Source organism: Cavia porcellus, unplaced genomic scaffold, assembly GCF_034190915.1.
Source record: "Cavia porcellus strain 051 isolate PalLab524CR breed Dunkin Hartley unplaced genomic scaffold, mCavPor4.1 scaffold_38, whole genome shotgun sequence".
NCBI lineage: Eukaryota > Metazoa > Chordata > Mammalia > Rodentia > Caviidae > Cavia > Cavia porcellus.
The window spans coordinates 6,390,004-6,416,591 of record NW_026947521.1 but is presented as its reverse complement, the minus strand read 5'-3'; the positions used below and the strand labels follow the sequence as shown (position 1 = coordinate 6,416,591).

The 26,588-nt window shown below is 45.0% G+C and overlaps 1 protein-coding gene across 10 annotated transcripts in view; it reads right to left on the bottom strand.

Moving 5' to 3' along the window:
- Window positions 1-240: 240 nt before the first annotated feature.
- Window positions 241-26,588, bottom strand: part of Scaper (S-phase cyclin A associated protein in the ER) — a 394,758-nt gene continuing 368,410 nt past the window's right edge. For 6 of the 10 annotated variants that reach the window (XM_063243413.1, XM_063243407.1, XM_063243410.1 and 3 more), the window contains 5 exons: window positions 24,250-24,399; window positions 6,112-6,303; window positions 3,743-3,794; window positions 2,467-2,632; window positions 241-638 (listed from right to left, as the gene is read on the bottom strand). In XM_063243413.1, the coding sequence (XP_063099483.1) occupies window positions 2,508-2,632; window positions 3,743-3,794; window positions 6,112-6,303; window positions 24,250-24,399 (519 nt within the window). In that variant the 3' untranslated portion in view covers window positions 241-638; window positions 2,467-2,507. The remainder of the gene's footprint in view (window positions 639-2,466; window positions 2,633-3,742; window positions 3,795-6,111; window positions 6,304-24,249; window positions 24,400-26,588) is intronic. The other 4 variants (XM_023562280.2, XM_023562283.2, XM_023562284.2 and 1 more) reach the window with 2 other exon arrangements.

Below are 26,588 nucleotides of genomic sequence, written 5' to 3'. Positions count from 1 at the left end.
CTATTCGGAAAACTATCTATTCGGAGGGGTCGCTCTCAGGAAAGGCAGAGCCAGGCCGGCGCGCCTCACACAGCCCTGCGCACCACGCAGCACAGCGCGAGCGCTGTGAACAGCTTGACTGCAAATTGCCAGGAAAAGTCTCAGCAGCCAACCTTAACGCTTTAAGATATGCTAGAAGCTGGAATGAACACTTTCCTTTCAAATTTGTATCACTTCAACACAAAAGGCCAACACGGAAACTAGAATAAGTTATTTTATTACAAGAACAAAACAGAGGTGCCAGTTATTTCTAATTTTGCCCATATTACAAATGCAAATTATATATTGCCATAAGATGGAAGTTAACAAACTCCAAAATACTGTAAGTGAAATAAGTTTAACTTGCAAAATTAAGGACATTGAAGTACCCACAGTCATTATAAATAGTGCAAAGTATGTATCATATCAACATTGGGGGTATAAACAAGGCCAGAGGATGTCATAGAAGAGAGAGAATATTAACAAGGCTACTCAAATTCAGAGCAGTCAGAACATTTAATTTTTCTCTTTTTTCAAAAAAAACTGTCGCGCTTCTTCCCAGGCCTGCTGAGGAAATCTGTTAGCAGGTTCAAGATAGTCTTGGGGACCAAGGCATCTTCCTAAGAGGAATAAAAAGATTAAACAGTTAAATTAAAAACTTAAAATTGTTTGATGTTTAAGAAAGTAAATGTATTTTGATATCTAAGAGTACCATCTAAGAGACATACACTTCTAATAAATTCTGCATTTTATGTTAATAAGGTGACTGATCTGTCTGGATATTGAATTATTGAAAGTATGGAATATAGAGTACGTTCATTAACTCCAATCCAGTTTGTGCTTCTCCCATATTCAGATACCAACCCATACCTAAAACAAAGTAGAAACAACTGTTTGAGGACTCTGGAGTGGACACTCTCCAGGGATCTTGTCCAGTGTGTAGCCGGGGCTAGCTGGAGATGGTGCCCCCCCCCCGCAGCCACACCCAGCCCTCAGGCAGTTCGCTTAATGAGAACTGCCTTTAGTTTAAGTATAACTTAATGTGCAGAGGGAATGGCGAGTAGGCTGGGCTGGCTGAGCGTCAGTGCAGTTCACCTGGGTACAGCTCAGGACAGCGTGACAGGTTCCTGGGGACCTCCTGTAAGGGACAGAGTCAGGGTGCCACTGCCGACTGGTCGTGAGGCATTATTTCTTTAATCAAGTAAAGACATGATGGGCCGTCACTGATGTGGCTGCTTTGCAGCAAAGCCAGGCTGCTGCTGCCTGTTCACTGTTCTGTGAGAAGCAGCCGAGTGGGGACCGCAGGACAGTGCCCCTGGGAGAGGGGGCAGGAGCTCGGCATCAGCCTAACCCGACAAACAGGGGCAGCTCCAGGAGGCAGCACTCCGGACTCCTCATTTTTGGAACAGAAGGTGTGAGAAGAAAAAATGTCTGCAAGCCTTACTGGCAAAAACAAAAAGAAAAAAAAACCAAAAATGCATACACACAAAAATGCCAAAGACCAAACAAAAATAAAAACAGAAAGCCCCCTGACTGCTGTACAATTAAACATAAATACATTAGAAGACTTTGAAAAATATTTTTCACATGTTTGAAAAGTACAAAGTTGAATGGTAATAAACAGCAGAACCACTGCTGTCCTCGGTGTCCTCTGAGGCTGGGAAGGAGCATTGGTGGCTGGCGGTGGCTGCACCTGGCAGGACTTGACCAGTGTGAACTTTAGTTCTGGTCAGTGGCGCCTGCTAGGGTATTGCCTTGAACCTCTGAAAAGCTACACAGTTTTCTGTTTACTCTTCTGAGTATCAAGTCAATAAAACCGTATTTCTTGTGAGGCTGTAACAACTCAGTTTTGCTTCCTGCTACATAGTTTCTAACACCTGTCTACCAGGCAGGGTAGCCCTAGGCTGCTGAGACTGGGGGCCTCTGGATGGGACTGGGCCTTGAATGCCTTTTTAAACACAAGCTAATGAGCAATTGGGGGACATCTGGACCAGAGATGCTGCTGCAACAGCCAAAACCAGAACTGTAATACTGGCTATTAGAGAAACGTACTACTCTGGGGCCAGAATACATAGAAAGTAAAAGTTTAAGACTGTAAATTTCTATTTCAGATCAGGGGAAATGCCTGCATTTCTGTTTGAGATCAGAGAAAATATTGGAACACAACTGGGAAAAGCTGGCAACCCCCCCCCCCCAACTGAGGACTGAACCCAGGTCCTTTGCACCAAGCTACATCCCCCAGCCCTTTACATTGAAAACACTTTTATTTCATGAGTACGTATTACAGTACATAAAGTTTACATTCATCTAGGGAGTAGGTACCTGGCATAACACAGATTTCTTTTTAAATCTCCTTCCCTTTCCCACCCTCCTCCCTTCATCTTTAAATATTTTCCCCCATTTTCATTCTCCTCCTTCTTAGTCAAGTTTATGACATACAATGCTTACATTCACTGTGGGTAGTTAGTTGGTATGTGACATGACACAGCTTAAATCTTACTTCCTCTTCTCCTCTCCTTCTCCTTGTCTCCTGGACCACTTCCCATTTTCAAAAGTTCTATCTCCTTGTCTCCTTCTATCCATCCTTTCTTTTGCCCTTTGTACTCTGCCTTACCTAAATGAGAGACACCATTCTTTAAGCTTGTGTCTGACTCACTCAACAATGTACCTTCCAGGTACATCTACTTTCCTACAAATATCTCAAATTTATCCTTCTTTATAGCCAAATACTACTCCATTGTATATAAATACATATTCTTTACCCATTCACCCATTGATGGACATAAAGGCTGCATCCAGGCTCTAGCTACTATAAACATTGTTGTAGATGTATTACTGTATTGTGAGTCTTTAGCTCTTTTGGAAAGTTACCTGGAAGGAAGTACCTGGGTGAAATAGAATTCCTAATTTTAGTTTTTTGAGGACTCTTCATGCTGATTTCCATAGTGGTTGTACTGGTTTACTCTCCCACCAACAATGCAGGAAGGTTCCTTTTTTCACTGCAGCCTCCCCAGCATTTGCTTTTTTTGACTTCCACCATTCTTTCTGGTGGAAGATAGAATCTTAGTTGTTTTAATTTACATTTCTCTAATAGCCAGATATGGTGAACATTTTTTTTAATGTCTGCTGGCCATCTGTACTTCTGTATCTATTCTTTCACTTACCCATTTCTTGATTGGGCCCCTCCTTTTTTTAAATTATTCTAGATAATTAAGAATTTTTTTGAGACTCAGTCACTAAATTGCCCAGGCTAGGTTGAAAGTTTGAGTCCTCCTGCCTCAGGCTCCTATAGCGCTGGGTTTACAGCTCTGTGCCATCATACCTAGTTAAAACAATTATTTTCATTAAAAAATTCAAATACTTGAATTCCAGGGGGGTGTGGGAATCTCGGTTACTATTATTAAAAACTTTACTCTAAAAATGGATAGGGCACTAGACCTGTTATCTCAGCCTTGATGTGGGCGCCACAGGCAGACTTCACAACCTCAGGTCCTCTGTACTCCAGAGCGGCTCCAGTGATTAAGTGCCCTGCCTGGCTCGCTGGTGGCCACAGCACAGAGGGCCTGTGCTTTCCTTCACTGCCCCTATTTCTCTCTGTATGTTCAGGTGCATTTGTGCTTTAGGACAAAATTGATAGAAAACATGAATTTCTCTAACGCTTCCCAAAGAGGACTACAAATGTGCATCTATGAAAGACAAGGGGTTTACTCTGCTGGAGACCTACCTCTGGGCTGCTGTGGCCGGGGGTCCGTCTGGCTCGGCGTCTGTGCAAAGTCCTGTATAGGAAGAGAGGGGTTCTATGTCATCTCTGCACACAGCGCGCTACTAAGGTGCTCATAAATCCTTGGATCCACACAACCACTGTGCATGAGTAATCTCGAGCCCAGATAGGAAAGTGGAGGGGAGTGATATTAGAGTCCGGATTCTCATGTATCTTCTAAAGCAAATGGTGATGACTTAAGGCTTGATAAATACGTATCACCAGGGCCAGGTTACTTCATACTTTGGAAACTAAAACTTTATTTTGTACCATAGCTGAAGCCAATTATATTAAACTATCAACAGGCTTTTAAGATTTTTAAAAAGTATAAATACAACAGCCTATAATAAAAGATTCTGAGTTTTCTGCTGCTAAATCTTAAAGACTGAGTTTTACTTTTAGATAGAAAGTGGGAAACGTGGTATACAATATATAAATCTTTAGAAATCTGTGCAAAATGATCAGTCCCTATTTTAGTATCATTTTCTACAGAATATTAATAATTTTCATTCATGGGGACCTTGAAGAACTATTTTATAAAGTAAAATCCAGTGTATAGTCCCTTGACCACAATATAGGAAAAAAAAAGATACAAGGAGGCAGTATAAGAAATTTCTGTAGCATTTACATATGATATTTTTTGGATTGGAGAAAGGGAGATGTAGAAATACTTTGGACCATTAGCAGGCATTATGTGGGACCTTTGACTGTGGTACTATTTGCAGTTTTGTATTGTTTTCTGAGCACTTGACATGAAGACCAGGCTGGTGTGGATGCAAACTGGTCTCTGCTCAGTGTCACTGCCTGGGTTTGGCTGTCTCTGCCCGAAGCACACGAGCGCTTCACGCCTGCCTGGTTTCTTGCTCGCAGTGTTCACTGCCTTTGACGAGCTATTTGTTTTACTCTTTTGTTGCAGGTTAGTGAAAGATCTGTGAAGGTGGAAACTTTGATCCTTTCAGTCACTGCTGTAGTTCTAGGGCCTCGGGTGGTGTCCACTGCACACGCTCAAAAGTTACCGGCTGCATGTAATGGTGGGCAATCTAAATGGAAGAGGTCATAGTCTTCAGATTTTCTATATATTTTCTATTTAGTTCAATCCTCAGGCTGCAAGAATATATGAAGGATCCTGTGTTGATATGATGGTTATGTACTACAAGATTTATTGTAAGACAGTTTGAAAACTCATATTCATAAATCTGAGTATCTGACTTGAAAACATTTTCAGAAAATGAAACCCAGACTTAAATGTAGCATCTAAGCTGAAGACAAAGCATGTCTATATATGGTTGATGTGGCTGGCTGGTTTATTAACTGGTCATGTATAACAGAGAGTAGTTTAGAAAACATAAACAACTAATTGTCTAAGGTGAAAGGCTTAGGATTCACTCTGGCTGTCTTCTGTTCCCAGCCCGCTGGGTGTGGTCACACTCTCTTGACAAAGACCGATGCTGATGAGGCAGAGCAACGAACAAAGCAACAATGCGACACAGGACCCTGGTTTCTGTTTCACTATTATGAAGAACAGAAAACACAGGCTATTGACCATGTGTGTCACAGGCAAGAACAGTGATTTTATGGTAGAACATTTGAAAGAAAATAGGACATTTTTAGAAAGTAAAGATCTACAATGACGAAAAATTAGTTAACAAGTTAGCAGATGTTAACAAATAACCAACTTGATTTTTCTGTTGTGTTGACTGAATTAATTTAGATTTGGCATTATTACTTTGCTTTAGCACTAATTCCAATTCCAGTTTCGGAGAATTTAACTGAATCAGATAAACATAAGTCTGTTAGTAAGATTTTCTAGTAAACAGTAATAATTTAACATACGGGAACCTTGAAGAACCACTTCAAAAAGTACTTAAAAAGTTTTAGATTTTTTTTAAAAAATAAAAGCAACAGACCCCAACATGCATGTACATATGTGAAAATCATATTTAAAAATTTACAAGCAAGCTGAAATTTAATTGATTTTATTCAGCAACTACTGCCCATTCCTAAAGCTAGACTAACAGTAAGATAAGATAAGTGTTGTGGCCAAAGCCTGGTGGTCTCTGAAACACATTTCTCAAGCGCAGGATTCCATTTCACTAACAGCAAAATCTTCCGATTTTTGAAGCCCTATGGTAGAAATTATGTAACAGTCAACCTCAGTTCTGCAAGTGGCATTTTAGGAACTACCCCAGTACTTTAGAAATTAAGTTTTAAGCGCAACAGTAGATGAAGTTTTTAAGACGTAGTGTAGAGGGCAATAGTCGGTTTACATTTGCTTTGTTCTCAGCCACGTCAGTTCACACACAGCCAGAGAACAGGGCTTAGCTGGGGGTTACCTGGATGAATGAGGCCAACAGGACACAGCTCATCTCTTGCTCCAGGATGACCTTATTCTGGTGGTTGTTGTAGCAGGCAGCGATCAGCGAGGGGAACAGCACTTTGATCAGCCGTGGGTCACTGAAGTACTGGAAGGGCAGCTGGCACAGCTTCTGCAGCACTGTGGGGTGGCGGCCTGACTGCACAATCACCTAGAACAGAAGGGGTCAGAGCCACGGAGCAGAGTGTGAGGATGTGAGGAGGAGGCTCTGACTCCTATGGGAGCTTGTCTAATTATATTTGAAGAGACTGGGAAATAAAAAATTACTTCACAATGTACAGAAAATATGCCAAAACCTGTTTAGACATTTAAAAATTATAATCCACCGTGAGGGTGCAGCTTCCGACACAGAACACCCAGGGCTTTAACAAAGCTTGGCAGCTGTGCCTTAAACCTGCAGAGAGCTCCTGGCCCTGCGCACTGCAGCCCTTCCGTGGCCCCTCACTGAATGCCTTGCATGCAGGCAGATCGATTCCGTATGTAGGCCAGGCCTGGAAAGAAAAGGGACCAACTAGGGGATGGGAACAGTTTCAGCCGGCACAGGCCCCAAAGACCCTTCCTCCAATCCATACTCCTTATCTTTGTTTCCATCAGTGCCATTGAGTCTAAAAGGAGAATTGTTTAGATAAATGAGACCGTTGTCTTGAAGCAGTCTAGGTTTACAACTGTGTACATTTTAAGAAATAGAGCAATGCAATTAATGGGCTTGCAGGGAAGCCCTACTAATTTACTCCTGAGGCCTACACGATAAACTAAGAAATGCCAGAATCAGATCTGTTTCGAGTAACTTAGATTGGACAGTTCTAATATGAAAGAGCTGGGTGACCCAAAACCCACTTCATGCCACAGGAGGAAGCTCCGAGATGGTTAGGAACACTGTAAAACCTAAGGTCAGGATTGTAAATTGTACTTGGAAAAACACGATTTTACAGGTACACACCCAGACAGGACTGCATTCAAATTAAAACCAGAAGGACAGAATGAAATAGCAGAGGCAGGAGAAACATAAATTACAGGGATTTACAAGTTTTCAAAGTACTTTTAACAATACTTTAAGAACACATTCTCCAATGATAATGCAGTTTGGTTTAAGAACAAAATCAACAAAGTAATAGTTCACATATTTTCATTGAATAGCTAAAATGACATCAAAAACCTTTAGAGAATGTTGATAGGGACTTGTTAATACCTTCAAATCCAAAAGGAATTTTAAAGACTTGCACTGTGTGACAATTCTGCACATGGCTATGTGCTGCCATTTCTGACAGGGTGGAGAAAAATATGCCTATCACTTACTTTATTGATAAAGCATTGACTTAGATCTTTAATTACCAGCTGCACAGTTTGTCATGCAGCCAAATGGTCAGCACATTAGAATTTATAATGATATTACTATTAGAGAAGTCTTTCTTTCCCTCTTTGGACAAAAATTAAGAACACGTTTTTCCTTCAAAACTTCATTGTTAAAATGCTATTATTGGAAGGTTTGCTAACTGAAAAATCATTAAACTGCCTGACCTGGCTGGCACAGGTGCAGTGTTAACTCAAAGATGTCACTCCTGGCTCCAGCAGAGCTCCCAGGCCCTGCCTACTGCAGTGTGGAACGAGTGTTGTCAGAACTTTCTGCTCTTGGTCTGTGGAAGCAAAGCCCTGTGAGGGACTATTGGGTCTCTTCAAAGAACAGGGCTGTAGGCTGCCTGTTTACAGGGTGACTTTATCGAGATCCCCAGTAGCACAGTGAGATGCCTGTAAGAAGATGCAAACAGATGGAAGCAGTGTGGCTGGCCTGGGCTAAGAAGTTCCTAAGAGAGGTCTATTCTGACAGGACCAAACCAGACTACTTGGGGGAGTCTATGAAGGCCAGGAAGAGCCTGCCTGCCACAGGCTCAACTGAACCAGTTGTTAATGTCTTCCTAACTGCATTTCAGACCTTGTGGGGAGGTAGGATGAGGAGGCCCAGGGAGGCGCTGGCCTGTAGCAGTGAGCCTTGGGTGCTAATTCAGGTAGGTTTGTGGCACAGGTGGCAGAAGGATGTATGTCAGGAGTCTGATATCAGCTGAATTAGCCAAGCAGTTCCCCTTAGGGCAGGGAAGCAGCTAGGAATGCCAACATCCTGACTGTGCTCAGGGCTTTCAGTACCAGAAGAAAGCTGTCTGAGGGGCTTCTGACAGATGGGGTGGGGGTGGTGAGACGGGGCTCAGTTTTATTCCATTTGGCTATTCCCTCTCTGGCTGTGGCTGATCAAATGTCATCTTGGTCTGCTTCCTAACTCAGTAGGAAGGCAGAGCTCCTCAAGGACTGAGGCTCTCTGAATGAATGCAGCGTGCACAGTGCTTCGTCTCAGACTTGCAATATGGTGTGGTGTTTCACTGGCTTCCTGATGGGGCAGTGAGTAGTCCCTGCAGCTGGTCTGTCACCTCTGTCTGAAGACAGAAGCCTTTAGTGGGCATCTGCCTCACTTTTGAGGCCAATGTAATGCAGCGGGGCTCCACCATGCTCCCTTGCAGCAAGAGTAGCCTACTGTGTCTGTCTGTGGAGGCCACAGCTATCAGTTAGAGGCAGAAAGGATGGTTCAGTCATCATAAGGAACAGCCTTTAGACATGTGGACGCTTTCAGATGCAGAGCAGGGCCGAGGAGCTAAGGGAACTTCCAGTGATGCTGGTCTCATAAAGGAATGAGAGCAGGCCCGGTCCTGTGGTGCAGTTCTAAATGAGGGACTAGCAGGACAATGAGCAGAGCTGACACCTGCCTTTGCTCACCGCAAGCTGAGTGGCCTCAGCAAGCTGCTCGATTGCTCTGGCTTTCAAGGGGGCCAATTGGAAAAAATAAACATTTATCCACATAACACACCCATTAAATGAACAGCTGTTTCATAATGTGAACATAGGGTCACATGCACCCTGATAATGAGACTGTGATAAAAAAAAATTTGGATCTTTAAATACATTCCTTCTCACTGAAAATTAGATTCCTATGTTCTGAATTTCAAAAATATCCTATGGAAATGATCTGACTGTATCAAGAAGCAGGTGATGTCCCCAGGCATAGCTGAGCCAACGCTGGTCACTCTGGAGTAGGGCTTAGGACAGCCCTGCACGTCTGGGGCCTTTTAAGAACAGGCCAGACAGCGCCTTCTTGTGGGGAGCACTATGCATTGTCAAGGAGGGGCAGAGGGAGGAGCAGACCCCATGACTCCTCCTCCTCCTTTTCTGGAACTATGGATGATTCTGGAAACAGTGGCTTTTAAAAAGGAAGCCTGCACTTCGGCGACATGTGCTACAAGCAGGTGGAGAGAGGGTCAGAAAGATCTGGCTGCTGGGAAGCAAAAAGAAACTCATTAAAAAAGGAACCTCGGGGTTGGGGATTTAGCTCAGCGGCATAAGCACCTGCCTTGCAAGCAGGTGGTCATGAGTTCAATCCCCAGTACCGATTAAAAAAAAAAATAAAAAAGGAACCTCAAAAATAAAAACAAAACAAAAAAATCTGATTCTCAGCTGCTGTTAAGCCCACTGCCAGCTACCCACAAACCTCGGCACAACTGCAGTGATCAGCCTCAGCCTCCCACTGTGCCAGGATCAGTGGTAGGTACCATGGTGCTCAGTCCAAGTATTACATTAATGCTTAGGGACACAGAGAACAAGGAAAGTTCTCCTTTCAAAATGTGAGTGACAGTACGGTATGCTGGGAAGTGTCAGATGGCACATGGTGGGAGCAAAGCAGGCAGAGAGCAGTGGGCAGGGAAGGTGGGACCTGAGGGCTGGATCAGACCTGGGCACCTAGAAGATGCAGGTGGAGGAACTGGTCAGTGGAGCTGGTGGATTCAATATCATTAATACCGGACTGTCTTGATGGCATGAGCTGCACCATAGATGCTATAGCGCAGGGGTAGGGTGGGATAGAGAGGAGGGCGAAAGCAACACAGTCTCCTATAGCTCTGGGCTGAAGTCTGAAACTGGCATCAGTGCGGCAGGTTGGGTGGGCTGTAGATGGCTGCTTGCTTGCTGGTGCCCAGGTGGCCTCGTCTTCTCTCCACACAGCTCACAGGCAGCCTTTACTTCTACATGACTCCTTCTCTTCCTCTTAGAGGGCCACAATTCTATTGGACTAGGGACATATCCATATCATCTCACCTTACCATAACTCACTCCTAAAAGCCCCATATCTACGTACAGTTGCAGGGTCTGGGCTTCAGCACTGGAGCTCAGGAGAACACAGATGAGTTGAAGGCACAGCCCTACTCCCTGCCACCAGGCACAGAGGTGTCTGTCACAGTAGCAGCCTGATGCATCACAGAAAGGCTTTTCCTGGACATACATCTCTTGACCAGACAGTGTAAAGTCCCAGACTCAAGAGTGCTGGCTTCAGGCCCTAGTTTGGCTCTACCCGTGGATGGGAGCGTCACTTTACAGCCCTAGTGTCCTTTCTGTAAATGTGGTGGCTGGCAGCCTTCAAGGCTGGGACGAAGATCTCAGGAAGTATTCTGTATTACAACATGGTACAGAACTCCAGTCATGCATGCTTGGTTAGGGTGTCCCTCCCCAGCCCTGTGGCCCTGGAGAAGTCTCTACTGCTAGACTGCAGGGAGAAGGTCCTCCCAGGCTGGGATCCAGTGAGTACTTTCTTCTGACCCCACCATCTCTGTGGAGCAGGACCTGCTCTCTAACTGGGACTCTTTATCAGGCTTCGTGGCATAGGGAAGACATTGCTCATTCCTCTCAGCCCTGCACACATGGACAGAGCTATGCAAACAGTGCTGGGGTGCCAGCCAGGATCTTGTGGTGGCCAAGTAGGAAATGCGACCTGACAGCTTTGAAAAGAAAATCCCAGTATAAGCACGAGGCAAGAAACAGATAGAGTGGTGCAGAGAGACAGAGGCTCAGCTTGCTGAGTATTTAGAGGGTGTGGCGTGCCAGTCAGAAAGAGGGAACAGGCTTGGGCTGGGGCCTGATTCATAGCAGGATGAGACACCCTCAAAGAACATGGTGACACTCTCAAACCCGGAAGTCTTCCCAGGCAGTGCAGTCAGAGATGGCTTTTCCTTTTCAATTCAAAGACACAACAATTAATAGCACCTATTAATCATACATAGCTTCATTCTTGGTTCCAGGAGGGTGAAAATTACTACCCTTGTGCCCTCCATTCCTCTGTGGGCAGGTGAGCCACAGAAGAGTCCTCAGAGATCCTGGAGAAAACACAAAATGACAGAGGCCCCAGCTAACAAAATCCTTTAGTGTTTTGGGGATCACACATGTGGAGATGTCCATCCTGCCCATGTCCCATGCCTGACCTCTGTGTAGCTGGTCCCTGAACAATGGCTTCTGTGTCTCACTGTCTTCTCTAGAAGGAAGTTGGGATAGGGTTCTCAGGGTCTTGGACACCAACACAGATCCCTGACATATATAGAAGAGCGCTCTGGAAAAGACTACTCCCCCTTTGAGTGCGTGTGAGTGACCCTGGTGTTTTAGGTGGTGTGACTTTCTGGCAGAGACTGCTCAGGAGGTACCAGGTCCCCTTCCTACCTATGTCCTCTGAATGGCTGAGCTCTGAGGGGGAAGATGGGGAAGACTATGCTCTTTTAAAAGGAAGCAGGGAGCTCAGGCAATATTGCCCCAGGTCCCCAGCTTGCTCAATGAGAGTTATCACTGTCTGGGGATTGAATAAACGAATGAGCTTTGTTTGGTGCCCTGGGTTCCATCATACCAGAACCCAGGGCCTAAGTAGCCCAGAGCTTCTGAGACCCTCAGATGATTCTGCCTTTGAATTCGTAAGAACAACAGATTATGTGCTTTGGCCAGGTCCTATTATGGCCTGCTGGCCTCCAGGCAAATGGTCTAGGGAGCCAGGCTTGATGCGGCAACACCTCTCAGCCTGCCCCGAATGTAGGTCTGTCTAATGTGGGGCCACACCAGCTGTCAGCCAGGGTGGCAGGTGAGTGAGGCATGGGGCACACAGAAGTGAATACAAATAGTTACACTGCACCAGGGCAAATTCTTTGGCCTAAGAATTCCTGATTTGTTTTTTTCCTCTTCTTGACAGAGACAAGATGCCCTCAACAGAGGGGCCAGAACAGGTGTCTAGACATTTAAATTCATTAAAAGAGACAACTGAAAGTCTGTAAATCATTGGAACAAAGAATATTTTTTCTAGCAGAGCAGAAACAAAGTCATCTTTGCATTCCTCTCTGCAAACTGGCCCCACTACAATACAGGAGTAGGAGGTGGCTGCTGCAGTGGCCAGACTCCTGGCTCCACAGGGCACAGCCAAGCGTGGCTCTCACCAAGTATGTAACCTAGAGCCTGGGCCACCATTGGAGCAATGTGACAGGAGAGTCCTTGAAGCAGTGACCTTTCCACACCAGATGAAGAAACTAGCACATCCCAAACATGTACAGTTTCTTTAATTTTAGGCCTTGGGGGTAGGGGAAGAAATATTTGCTTTATTTCAATCTCAGGAGAAAAATGTGAAGTGTCTTTCCATATGTATAATCAAATCAAAGTTGGACCAAAGAAACAAACGTCTCTGCAGCTAGCACTGCAAACACCTTTCTGTCTTTTGCATGAGCTGATTTTGAGGCTGAGCTCCATGCAGAGATCTTGCAGACATGTGGGAAGTGGCCTTGGCATGACTGTCTCCTCCTGCGGTCCAGGGTTCACAGCATCCAGTGCAGCAGAGTGTCAGGAGGAGGAGCAGATGGAGAATGGAAAAGTGGCAGGGAGATGCTGCAGTGGTTGTGGGCTTGGAAATCAGGTGATTCCACAGGGATGGCCCTCTCCTCAAGCAGGGAGAGCCTGTCCTGCTGTGTCTACCCAGGAAAACTGAGTAGAGGCCCTCGGCAGCCTCTCCTGTAGAGGAGCTGTATATGCAGGCTCCCCTTGCTCTTGGGGGGGCGGTGCACCTCGGAATCAGGGGAGCTGCTCTCAGAGCTAGGCCCTAGTGTGGAAGTCTGGTGCTCACCACGCGTTCTCCACACCCTTGAGAGGGCTTTTAGACAGATTTCAACATGTCCTCCTCCTGACAGTCACATTTAGGCTTCTTACCTCCTGGAGGACAGGCCCCATGTTCGGGGCTGACCTGGGCTCAGCTCTTGCTCCTGCCCCTTGTGCTGGGCTCCAGCAGGACAAACTTCCTGCAGCCCTGAACCCGCCAGGCCATCTTTCATCATGGTGCCTTTGCTGTGCTCTTCCTCAGGCCCACAGTATGGTTCCTACCTGGTTACTCGGGCAGCCTCTGTCCACATTCAGATGTCAATGTCCATACCATCTCCAGCAAAAAATGTTTTTAGGAGGAGCCTGCAGCATATATCCAGGCTGTTATTGTCTCTTTTTCTCTCACTTCAGCAATTTAAGGGTAGGGACTTTGTCTTTTTCCTTCTACTGGCATCTAGAACAGAGCCTGATATCTTGCAGAAGGAAGGCTGCCCAGGTAGGGACCACTGAGGCAAGTATTTATTATCCTCTCTCCTAGCACCACTGCTACAGCGGGTATTTAGGACCAGCTGTCAAGTAACAGTAGGAGCGAGCAGGGAGTGCTGTGTGGAAACAAAGCTCATGTCCTGACCTTTCCACAATGCCCTCTCACCTCTGCACTATGCCTCTTTCCTTCTCTTATGTTGTCATTCTGTGAGAAACAGCTAGAAGAAGCTAGCTAGAAGAAGCATGTTCTACATTTCTTCCCTGGTATCCTGGAGGCTGGATGAGGCTATCTCTCATACACTTAGCCAACCCTAAAAGTCATGGGTTCTGTAATTTGCCAGAGACTATAGTACTGTATACCCCAAAGTGCTGCTTCCATCTTAACTGGGAAACAGCCCTATAGCTAGATCACTGGCTTTGGCAAAGATACGAACTCACCACATCATTACGCATTTGAAGGCTACTTGATTTGGGTTTTCTATGCATTTCCAATAACTGTGCCTCGTCTGGTGTGGTGGTGCCTGCCTGTAATCCCAGCACTCAGGAGGCTGAGGTAGGAGGATGACCATGAGTTTGAGGCCAGCTTGGGCTACAAAGAATTCAAGGTTACCCTGAACTACACAGTGAGACCCTGTCTCAAAAACAAAACAAAAAGCCAAAAAAACCAAACTGTGTCTTTACTGCCACTGGAAATGGAGACATAGGAGAGAAGAGTGGTCGCACAAAGCTCTGGATAATACCCTGGGGGCCTGATTCCAGTGACCCTGTGCAGAGAAAGTCCGTGAAGGCCTGTGAGTGTGAAGGGATCACAGAATCCCACAAATCTCACTTGCAGACACACCTTGTCTTCCAAACTGCAGGCATTGTATTTAAATATGGTAAACAGAAGAAGAGTGCAAAGTACATTTTTTCTTAAGGAAGTAAGAAGTCACTACCTAAAACATTCCAACTCAAAATTCTCAACTAGCACGTATTCTCACTTTCCAATTTAGCTTGTTAGAAAAAAAATAGAACTGCAGTCTATCTGTGTAACCTTGCACACGCCCCCCCTCCCCCAATTGGGAAGATTAAGTTCATTACAGGCTGGCAGGACATATGGAGGAGGTGGCAGGGAAATGCATAAAGGAACGGACAGTATTTAATAATTCTCTGAAACACAAATGTTACAGGTGGCTCCTGGACCTCTCCCATAGCAGAACTGGGCAAACCCTCTCCTGGGTTGTGTGATCTGGGTGTGGATCTCCTGGGTGGTGTGGGAGCAGGAGGCTCACGAATGCAGAGGAGAGGCTGATAGGTTTTCTGGCATTAACTGAGCAGCTGCCAGAGAGCAGGGGTGCATTCCACAGAGCATTTATGGGCTCGCCAGCACTAGTCTATGACAATTTTATTTAATCATAAAAATATAATAGTAGCCAAATCTTTTTGTAGTTTCAGTTTACTGCTTTCTCAAGTGAAATAAATGGTCTCTCAGATTCCTTCTGCTTTCATCTCTCTGCTCTAAGTACAGTAGGATAAGGTTCCAATTAAGGCCCATTAAATGTTTACATTGATTCATGCGAGCCATCTTCCAGTTTCCCTGCCTATTGCTAGTGTGTTTTCAGTCTGGCCACTGCCAGTGCAGAAGAGAACTCGGGGTGTGAGGTCTCCTGTCTCTACACACCCAGGGGTGAGTGAAGACTCTCCTCGCCACCCTCAGGATGGACGGCATGTGCTTATCACTATCAGATGTGGCCAGCAGGACTGGGCTGTCTCTTGGGAAGAAAACCATATTGACCCTCCCAAGGCCCCTGGCAGCTATACCAGGGCAGTGTGCTAGTGACAGCTCAGACACCCAGCAGTGCATGGGATACTCCTACACCCTCACCCCATGCTTCTACATCTTTTGGTTCCACAAAGGACCCCTTGGGGCAAGGGATAGCAGAGCTTTCTCCAGTTTCTCAGCAGATGGAGAAACCTACTCTGCCAACAGAGATAGCCCATTTGAAGTGGTATCGAGTATCAGGAGTGTTCTCTATAAGAGCTGGGAATCTAGAGGAGGTGAAGATCATTTCAACACTGTCCTAGGCGGCCATTTATCCCGGGCTACAGAATGTGCTAATCCCTAGATGAAGGAACTAACTTACTCTGCACAGCAGTCCTATGAGGTGTTATGAACATAGCTGTTGCCCAGAGTGTAGTCCCAGCACTGGGGAGGCTAAGGCTGTGAGTTCAAGACCAGCCTGAACTGCATAGCAAAACCCTTTTTCAGAGACAAAACAAACAAACAAACAACAACAACAGAACCAACCACATGACTCCTATTCCATGGATGAGGAATTAGGCCCCATGAAGGTGGTTTGCTAGGCATACAGAGCCAGTGTGTGGCATGGCTGGGTCTACGACTTTAGAGGACTCGTGTGGGAGCCTGCAAGGTGCCATGTCCCCCAAAGAGCTATGTAGGATGAGACTAAGGAAAAATGTTTTAAAATGCTATCAGGAGACTTGCTCTTCCAAAGAACACTACTGTGGTTTTACAGATGTAAAAGTATCGATTTTCCTATTATGTATGGCATTAGAGTGGGTATAACTGTCAAACAACTTTTTCTTAAACCAATTACCTAGTAAGTCATAGTGGATTTACTGCAGTCATGTACCTTTCTGAGGGTGGAAATCTCAAAGGCGTCTGTTCACATAGCATGAGTCAAATAAACTTGGGCTCTGAGTAGTAAAGACAGCATTTCATATTCATAATTTACTAAGAACTGGGACCTTATCTATGTTAGAGCTGAGGAAAGAGATGCTTAGGATAATCTGCCCAAGTCCAGATATGGCCCAGATGCCAGGAGGGCCCAGAAAGTAAATCTGAGTCTCCCTTCAAAATTTCCTTCACAAATACGGAAGTAGTCAAACCTTAAACACAGTAGTTATTGTGGGATCTCAAAGATTCCGGCTCCAGGAATAATAAAATGACACTTTAGAATATGTTCAAAGATAAATAAAATTCTAGTGCCAAGGAGAGAGCTAAAGTTAGTTTTTAGCCAAAAGTTCATTCAGATTAGACAGTAAAAGAGAAGGGATTGGTCTTTTAAAATCTGAGGTGACTGTAACCTTTTCTGTAAGGCTATACACAGATGATTCAAGTTTCAACCTCTAATATTCATTCAACAAGCATTTATGCGTATCTATCAGGTAACTGCCTTGTGTCCAGCACTGTTACAAACACTGGAGACCAGCACTCAGGTACATTTCATCATTTCTATTTCTAGACACAGTGTCACAGATACTCTGCCCACATATGCCTCCTACCTGTTTGTCACCAGTGGTCTGTTCATCTCAGAACTAGAAATTCATCCTCCATCAGAGATTAAAGAACCCTCAGAGCACTCAGGCCTGCTCTCTATAAATGGGAACCAAAGCCCAAAGAAGGTGAAGACTCCCAGCGTCAAGGAGTTGCACATCTGCAGCAGGATCCAACCACTCTGATGCAGTGCCAGGATTTGTTCCGAGGGATGGGCTTTCTGTGACAGCCACAGAAAACCACCTAATTCAGGGGGCGCATTTTCTCTGATTACAGACCAGGTCTTCACAGTCATCTTAGAGTGACTGATTTAAAATGTTCTCTGTGACTGTAGACTTTGGTAAACTCTCCTCTCTGTATTTTTTTTGGGGGGGGGGGTCTTTTTCCTTTTTATTGGTACCAGGGATTGAACTCACAACTGCCCGCTTGCAAGGCAGGCACTTATGCCACTGAGCTAAATCCCCAGCCCCCAAACCTTGGTAAACTCAAAAAATTAATCACTGATCATGAGTTAAACTTGACAAAAGATTCCTCTGTCCTCATTTGCTCATGTATCTGATGGCCCAGGAGAACACATACCCTGACCACCCTGGCAGGCCAACATCCTGTGAGGAGGCCTGGCTTTCCTTTGCATGTGTTCTGCTGCTTTGGGTGGAGCTTGAAGGGGACAATGGCCTTCACGTTGCCTGTGGCTAAATGAAGCCCTCTGATGTGCCTGCCTGTACTCTGGTCTTATGGCTATTGGAGACCCAGTTTCTAAGAGTCCACTGAGATGAGGCCATCGCCTGCTTTTGACTTTGAAGCTCTAATGTTGAGTTCAAGACAGTTATTTTACTGGGATGTTCTAAATCTGACTTTCTTGAACACCTGGGCAAAGCAACAATAGTTTATCTGTGTACTCTGTTTTCAGATCACTATGCCAGTCATGAAATCAGCCTCTTGTTAGGATTTCCAGGTAAGGAGTCCTAGTGCTGTGGAGATGATGCTAACATGGTGAGAGGGATGGCAGTCGCTGCCTGTCTTTGGCCTATACGGAGCAGCCCTGTGCTGTCTTCTCTAAATCACATGACCACTGGTAAGTGATGGCATCATGACCTTCACTTCACATTATAGAAACAGAGTAATTCGCCCAAATCACAGTGCCAGGAAAGAGCAGACCCAGCTAACTTTAGAACTATGGGTTTTCTTTTTCTGTGGGACTGGGGTCCAACCCAAAGGACTCTATCACTCAGCCCTTTTAGATTTTTTATTTTGAAATAGGGTCTCTCTAAGCTTATGATCTTCTGGCCTCCCTGTGTGCTGGGCTGTAGTCTGTGCTCTGAATTATCCTGACATTTGACTTCAGTGCCACTGGAGTCCAGGCTCAGCTATAGACTGACTCTGATTCTGGAAATCCATTTAGTGTCTTCTTCACTATGACTAGAACAGCCACAGCAGGAGGATCTGTGGGAGATCTGGAAGTGACAGAGGAGAGCACAGTCCTTGCTCAGCTTAGTACTGGAAAGTATTAAGACCTAGGTCTTAAGGCTCCTCAGCCTTGAGGTCCAGTGCAGGTTCTTGGGGTGACTGCCATCTACTCCAGGTGACCCCTGGTAATGTAGCTATTCATGAAAGCCAGAGTCCTTATGAATTCTCAGGTGGGTTTCAGGGTAAATCACTGCCTACACTAGGAGCATGTAGCACTTCTCATTAACTCTATGTAGGAAAATTCACAAAATGATGAAGGAAGTAAAGGGTACTTAGGTTTGGCTTCTGTGAAGGGAATTGAACCCAGGGCCTCATTCCCACTAGGCAAACACTGGACCATTGTGCTGAGGCCCAACCAGACAGTGACTTTGTATACAACTAGCCAAACCTGCTCACAGGCAAATTTCTCCATTCTAATGCCAGCCCAGCTACTCACTAGTGTTTTGCATAAGTTATTTTAATTAGGAACCTTTTATTCTCTTCTGACCCCCAAATCTCACATTTTCCTTTGGTGCTATGATATTGAGAGTAACTTGGCTCTTGAATGGTTATATTGCTGAAATCCTTAGGCTTTTCCTTAGACAGGATCCATTTCTATTTTATGAAAAGAGCTCTGTCACACAAAGAAAGAAGAACACAGAAAGTTGAATGCTGTATGACAGTTGGAGAACGCATGGCCAATTCTGAAGGAATCCTGGCTGGCATTTCCACTGTGAGCCACCTCTAAAGCCCTCCTTGGAGAATGGGGGATGGAGGGAAGATGGAGGATGGAAAATTGGGTGGGGGAGTTTACTAGCAGGCATGACCCAGACTGGTCATTCACCCTGGGGAAAGACCAAAGCACAGTAAGAATGTGTGAGCAGGAGTAAGACCTCTCTGGAAGGCCTAAAAGCTGGACTGGAATGCTGGAGAATTACCCTTTTTTCCTATGCTTAGGACTCAACCAAGGCCTTGGCCCTGGCATGCAAGTGCTCCGCTACTCGCCAAACTGTATCCCCATCCCTTAGTGTCACTCTTAAAGACACAACTGTGTCCCTGTTCCCTGCACTAGGAAGCTGTTCCTGTTTCTGAGTACAGGGTGACACCTGAGTGCAGCATACTCAATTTGGGAACACTTGGTTGAATTAACGCTTTGGTGTTTTTCTCACTAAGTCATCAGTTACCTGGCAGGCCTGGAAAATATGAGCTACATACACAGTCTTGGGCAGCACCTCAATACCTGCTCGCCCACCTGTCCAAGTCAGAAGTCCCATAGAGCACCATGTAGAGCAGATGACAGGATCAGTGTGGGCTTCACTGTGGTGAACTACATGGGGCATGGTGGGCAAGGGTCCCCTTTCTTCAACTGTCACAGACTGCAGCTCAGCAGCTGGAACCTGGAGAAGGCAGGCACTAAGGAGAATGGGTGTGCAAAGGTGCTTATTCCCAGTGCAGTAATATGCAGGCAGTCAAATAATCTGTCATTCCCATTAATTTAATTATCAGACCATATTTAATTATCTAATACAAAATGTAAATAAAGTGAAGGGCTGACAGCACATACTAATTATGTTCATTATAATAATTAAATGGCAAGGAATTCAGAAAGAGTCATGAAAGTACCATAAAATATAGGGAGGCTTTTGATTAAAACAACAACATTTTAATTAGAAACTGCTACCCTATAGGAAAGAGATGATTAGTTCCATTAAGGATGGGGCATTACTTTTATTATCTAGGTTTCTCTTCTGAAGTCATCCTTGGTATCAGGGGGCTTAGCCCTTCCAGCTAATAGACTAAGTGGTGTCAAATAAAAAAATGTCAATCCTTTTTGCAAAGTGGTGACCTAATCAAACTGACTAGGGCTGCAGCAGCATTTCTGGATCCCCTGTCTTGGGGACACAAGCTTTTTTCCCAGTAGGAAATTAACGAATTCCTGCCAAAAACCCATCTTATGAATTAACCTTACTCCTGACTAATGATACAGAAATGTTAAATGAATTAAGCATCAAAAATTCCCCACGAAATTCCTGATTAGAAAAACTAGCACAAGCTAAATAAATTCACTTCCATGAGAATGGAAGTGGACGACAAGGGGGTACAAACTGACTGCCGATGGTGAGCTGGTTAAGGCTGGAGCACTTTTGGGATGAGTATGTGACAGAAGTTATGCTGACTGGACTGACTGTGTCCCCTCAACAAGTGCTTTCTAGAAAACTGCTGGATTTGGGGAGACTAGCATGGGAATTTGATAGAAGTATCACTGTTTTAGTTAAAGGAATTTTGCCAATTCTGCTGGTTGTGAGTTGCAGTGGCCTTAGCAGGCTCATGGCTACTTCTCACACCCTGCTCTTGCCATGCAGCCTGCTTGGCGACCACCTGCACAGATGAGTATGAGGGCTGGATACAGTGTGGCACAGCAAGAAGCCCCTGGTGGGTCTGCCTGTGGGCTCCTGTTTTTCCTACTGGGAGAGCCAAGGTATCCTAAGCTTTGAATGGTGAACACAGTGGACAGGCTGTTCATCAAGCTGCCTGGTCTGTCAGGATCTGAAGGATCTGAGACCCACAGAAGGGTGTGGAGTCTCCACGAAGTTCACAGTGTTGCTCTGCGTGTGGTTCCAGTCTTAGCTTGAAAGTGTCGGACTCTGTGCTCATGAGACTACATAGCATAATCATCCTCCCCCTTCTTTATTTTGTAAAGGGTTCATAATGTACAATTTGCTTATTTAAACTGTTTTATGGTCCGGGATTAAATGAAGGGCCTCATGCATTCTAGGCACTCTATACCCTCTGTTCAAACGCTTTTAACCCTACAATTCAGCAGCATGAAGTCTCTGACAACGCTGTGGAAACCTCACCACTATCCCTTTCCAGGGTCAGTCAGCTTTTCTACAGTCAAAGATGCTCCAGTCTTGAAAGGAGAAAGAACTCATCTCCAGTGACAGAGTGAGGGCTAGAACCCAGGCCTTTGATTTGTAAACTGTGGTCCATTTGTGTTCAGGAAACATGTTTACTTATGCCATCCCAGAATCTTTATGAGTTGCCCGGGTGAGACACAAAAACATGTCCCATAGACTTCCACATCAGCATCCAGAGGGCAGACCACCACCTTCTCAGTGTACCACTGTGGTGAGTGTGCACTGCTGTTCACATCTAGCCCCCTGACTGCCTTTATGCAAAGTGAGAGATGGAAAAGTGCACTGGGTAAGCTCTTTGCAAGTCTGTCTTTCAGTTTGATCTCCCAGGAATTCACCATGACATGTCAGGGGGCTCAGGGCACTTCTGAAAGCCTTGACCCCTCACCCACCTGAGATAGGAATAACCTGTTTCCCAGCCTCCCTTAAGTGCTCGGAGGTAAAAGACAATAAAGGGGAGAACAGTATGAAGAGCTCTGCACACACATTAGTAACGCTTAGCAATAGTGTCTCCATAGTGTGGTGTCTCAGGCTTTTACAATTACTATCTTTTCTACTGGTTTATTTCTTTTACTTTTTAGTCATCTCTTTCACTTTTATCATTTATTGCTGATTTCAGCTTTGTTACATTTCAGGTACTGTTCTAGGCCTGAAGTGATGTCTCTGGGTTTCCCTTACCTCAGAAAGTGGATGTCCAGTCAACACAAGGCCTGGCTTTTTTCACTTTTCTGGTTCTTCCTGAGAGTGAGCTCACCTCTCAGTAATGACCTCCAAATCTTTCTGCATCCTCTTCCCCCTCAACTGACAAATGTTTGGGTCTCAGTCTCTGCCTCTTATTGCTTAATATTCTCTCTGCCCATTTTATCTGCTCTTTTCCCAACCAAACATGTTCAGTCACCACTTCCCCACCTTTTCTCTGTTCATGCTGGTGAGACCAAAGACCCATAATTAGTCTATGATCCTGCAGAAAATTTCTCTGAAATCCAACGTGCTTCTGAGTCCCGTCAGCGTATCACAATGAAATTGATTTATGCAAAAAGTTTCAAACATCCCTACCATTAAATGTGTTAGACAAATAAATGCTTTGCTGCAGAACTTTACACAGTTAATATCACACATGCAAATTCGTTATCTCTTTACAAGTGCACCCGAGGGTCATGATACAGTGAGCCACTTCAGCATAAAACAGGAAGCTGTTAGGTAAACTGAATGTCCACACGAGATAGAACTGTGCACCATTAAAATGATTCCCAGAGAGAAACTCTGGTCTAGTGTGAAGAGCAGGACTCAAGCAAGTGTGCAGTCTGTAAAGCTGTTCCTAAGAAAGGGTAGAGAAGGGTTAGGCTGTCTCAGATGGTGTGAGCAGGAATAGCTGTGATTTTATCTCATTTTTTATTCTTGCTCTGTCTTTTCCACAATAATGAGGAGTTTTACAAACAGAAAAACAAACTTTTAAAGAGAAAAAATGTAATTTAGTACTTTGAATGGATACACACAAAGGAGAGAAATCTACTGGAAAATTGCTCCAGGCCTTGGATCCCAGAGCAGCTTGCAGGAGAATGGGGACCTTCTGGGCCTGGCCTGCATGGAGGATGATTTGCCTCCACCTGGAGGGCCAGCAGGGAGGCACTGCTGACAGCTCTGGGTTGGGGGATGAGGCAGGGCTGCCACATGCTCTCCTGTAACAGGGTCTGAGAAGCAGAGATTTCTATTTGATACTTGTTTTAGGAAGGCCCTGGATTGCCCATATTTTAATGTTTCCATTGAAATACCATTTTAAAGCAGAATATACATTCGTCAACCTTGTGTAGGGACTATGCAGGAAACACATTTTGCCTCTGTGCTATACAGGGTCAGCAGAGAAGGCATCTTCAATTGCTGAGAAATATAGCATGGGGCTCAGTGTCCTTTGTACCTTGGAGGCTGTAATTCTGAGGCCTTGGGTCTCCCTTGTTTTCTGTGCTCCTCCTATCTGCTAGGCGGCATTGTAGGCTCTTGGTGAGCAGCTTCTTGCCCTGCACTTGGCTCTACTAATCTCCTCTCTTCCTTCCCTGGTCTGGTTTGCTGCAGGCTGATGGGCCTAGTAAGCACATCAGTCTGAGACTTGTCTAAAGTAAAAGGTAAGCAAGCTTACAATGAGGCTAAGGGGAAACCCAGAGTTCTATTTTTTAGCTCTAATCTATGGACTTAAGACGGATGCACAGGGGGCTTTAGGTAAATATGGTTGTCAGGGATTCCCACCTATTTGATATGTTAGTTATGCCAAACTCTGGTTTCAACAACAAAGAAACAAGATACCTTATTATTTTTATCAAGTTTATAACAGATTTTCCACCATCATAAATCAGAAAAGCCCTATTTACACATGAAATCTTTTTTTTTTTTTTTTTTTTTTTTTGTCTTTTTCCTTTTTATCGGTACTGGGGATCGAACTCACGACTGCCTGCTTTTCAAGACAGGCACTTATGCCGCTGAGCTAAATCCCCAGCCCTACACATGAAATCTTGCTCAGAAACCAAGCTAACGAGTTGAAAGTGAAACTTGTCTGGACCTCAACAAGGAGAGGAGCCCGGCCTCTCAGACTCCTCCTGCCTGTTTGGAAGTCTGAATACCGAAGCAGAAGCTGAGAGCTAAGAACAATTTTAGAAAGCACAGACCAATATGCTTTGCAAAGTGATCCAAGTTGCAACATGCAAAAACTACCTTACTAAAACCAAACCAAACAACAGCAAAACAACTGGTGACCAGAACATCAGAATATATGTGCTAAGGGAACACACAGTGAAGTTTACCTGTTAAGGGAGGAGGTGGTTCTATGCAGCTAAAGACAATTCCACTAAAACATTTTCTAGCTCTGAGAGGACACACTAATGCTGCCTAGTACTGATCAAGTCTCTGGAGAGCTGAAGCCGGAGATACATCCCCAGAGTCTGGTCCAAGGGCCACGCCCATGGCAGATGGGCTCCAGATGCCTGCCTACCTTCTGTCATTTGGGTACCTTACACTCTCAGCCTTGGGAGTGGTCAGGAACCTTCTAGCCTCTTACCTGGTTATCTGGGTGGTTGACAGTGAAGTAGCCTACGCAGACAATGACCTCATGAAGAAGGCTCTCACAGAAGATATGGCTGCAGTGGCCCAGCAGGGAGCTGGCCATGTGCCGGAATGCAAGGGACAAGCCCTCTGCCCCTACAATAGACTGACAGAAACAGGAGTGGTTAGGACTCTGCCCTAGGAGAGCTGTGCTGCAAATCACATGGCAAGCCATGCCTGTCCACTCTCTGCAGGGTCAGGCAGCACAGGACAGTTCTGTAGGCCTATGGTTAGCAGTGGATCTCATAGGTGCTTGCTCTGTTAGTGACCATCACAGATGTGATGTTTACCCTGAGGAGGAGCAGGAAATAGAGCACAGCAGACAAAATGCAGACACCACGTGGAGTAAGACATTGTCTCCAAAAGCATGCTTACTGATTCCATTTTAATAACTTAATTTTTCTCATTTCTTTTTCTCATATTCATACTGTAAAAAATTTAGAAAAGTATAAAAATACTAAAATGTATGTACATATATTACTTAAGTAGCTTCCAATATTTCTTTTTTGAAGCAGAGGATATTTTCAAGTACAAAGAGATAAACATATTTTTAGTCACCTATGTTCAAATAGAAAAAAAATACAAATAAGAACAAATGATTATTCAAATAAATAGCTCTATAAACCACAAGCTCCCAAAAGAATGTTTAAGAAAAAGGCCCCTTGCTCCTTCCAACCAGGAGGCTCCTCTCAGCCCTGGGCTCCTGGGATCCTTTCTGCAGACAGACCAAGGCTGCCGGCAGGGGATCGGGGAGCAGCGGGGGCTGCCTGTGCAGCCTGGAGCTTCTATTTAATAAACATGTCAAACAGACAGAGCGACAGGAGGCCAAAGGGGAGAGACGAGGCCCACAGAACACACTGCGGCCCACACTGGAATGAAGCTCGGCTGCAGGCAGTGGGAAAAGGCTGCGTTTGATACTCATCTCCTGATTTGAGGTCTGGGTGGGCTTGAACCAGGGCAGATGTGCTGCGCCTTGGAAGTTTGTGACTTTACTTTGCTGAGCAGTGGGTAAAACAAGAGCCCTTCAAGAGGATATTGCTGAACCAAATTGACTGCTAAATTTTAAAGAGTGTCTTCTGTCTCCATTTCATTGCCCCAAGGTAGGAAAATGTTTTTCAAGCTCCAAAGAGGAGCTGAAGGAGGGCTTTGCTCCTCTAAATCAAGCAGTGACACCTTCTCACTCAGCCCTTATTTAATTAGCTGTGTCCAGCATGCTGTGACCCAGTGCCCCCTGTTTAACCTTCACTGATAAGAGCAGGTCAAGGAGCATGTAAGTTTGAATATAAAAATTAAACCAATTTTTCAAGGAAACTATATTTCCTTTTTAGACAGAATTAATTGCCAAGTCAGTACATTGATTTGTTTCTCAAGACCACCTTCAATTGTAAAAACTGTCAGCATGAATGCAATCTACAATGTCTCTGGTCTCAGGGCCAGCTGTGTCAGTATGAATTCAGAGTGAAGTCATACTCTGTGTACAGGGAGAATATCCTGACAACCTTACTAGTATGCAGTGAGATGCAGTCTACTAAGAAAACATACCAGTGGCTCTGCTTATATCCTGTTATACATTGCAGCTTGCATATAGCAGTCAGGTTGTGACCTAGGAAAGGTTGGATACACTGGAAATGCTGCTTTAAACCCTAGATTTTCTGACTGTACATCTTGCATACAGTCCAAGAACTTTCCATTTGAGGAGGCCGAGTCAGCCCAACATCCTGAGTGCAAACTGTGTGCTAAAATCTTTTTATTCACAGAGATGGTGATTGAACCAGGGGTTTCACGAATGCTAGGCAAGTGCTCCCACAGAGCTATACTTCTAGCCCTGTAATTCTACCACATGATCGGTCTTGTAGGTGTGTTTGAGACTAGGTCTCACTACGTATCCCAGGCTGGGCTCAAATTCATAATCCTTTGCTTCGGACTCCAGGCACATGCCATTCTACTCAGCACAGGTAGATAGGTGCTTTTGGTCTGATTTACAGATGGGGGTACCATGCCTTTGAAGTTTAGATGACTTATCTCAGGGGTGTGATGGATCCAGGTCAGTTTCATCAGACCGGGACCCAGGCTCTGCTGAGGGTGCTTCCCTGTGACAACTCTGCTTCCTGTGGTGTGGCTCACAGGGATCAGTTTCCTTCTCGAGCTTCTCTGTGAAATCAGGGTTGTCTCTCAGGTCAGATGCCTACTGAGATGCACATCCTCCTCTTTCTACCTAAAATCTCTTTTCCTGCTCTTCATAAACTTAACTCCTGACATCTCACTTTGACATTTCAGTTGCTTCAATGAACTGGA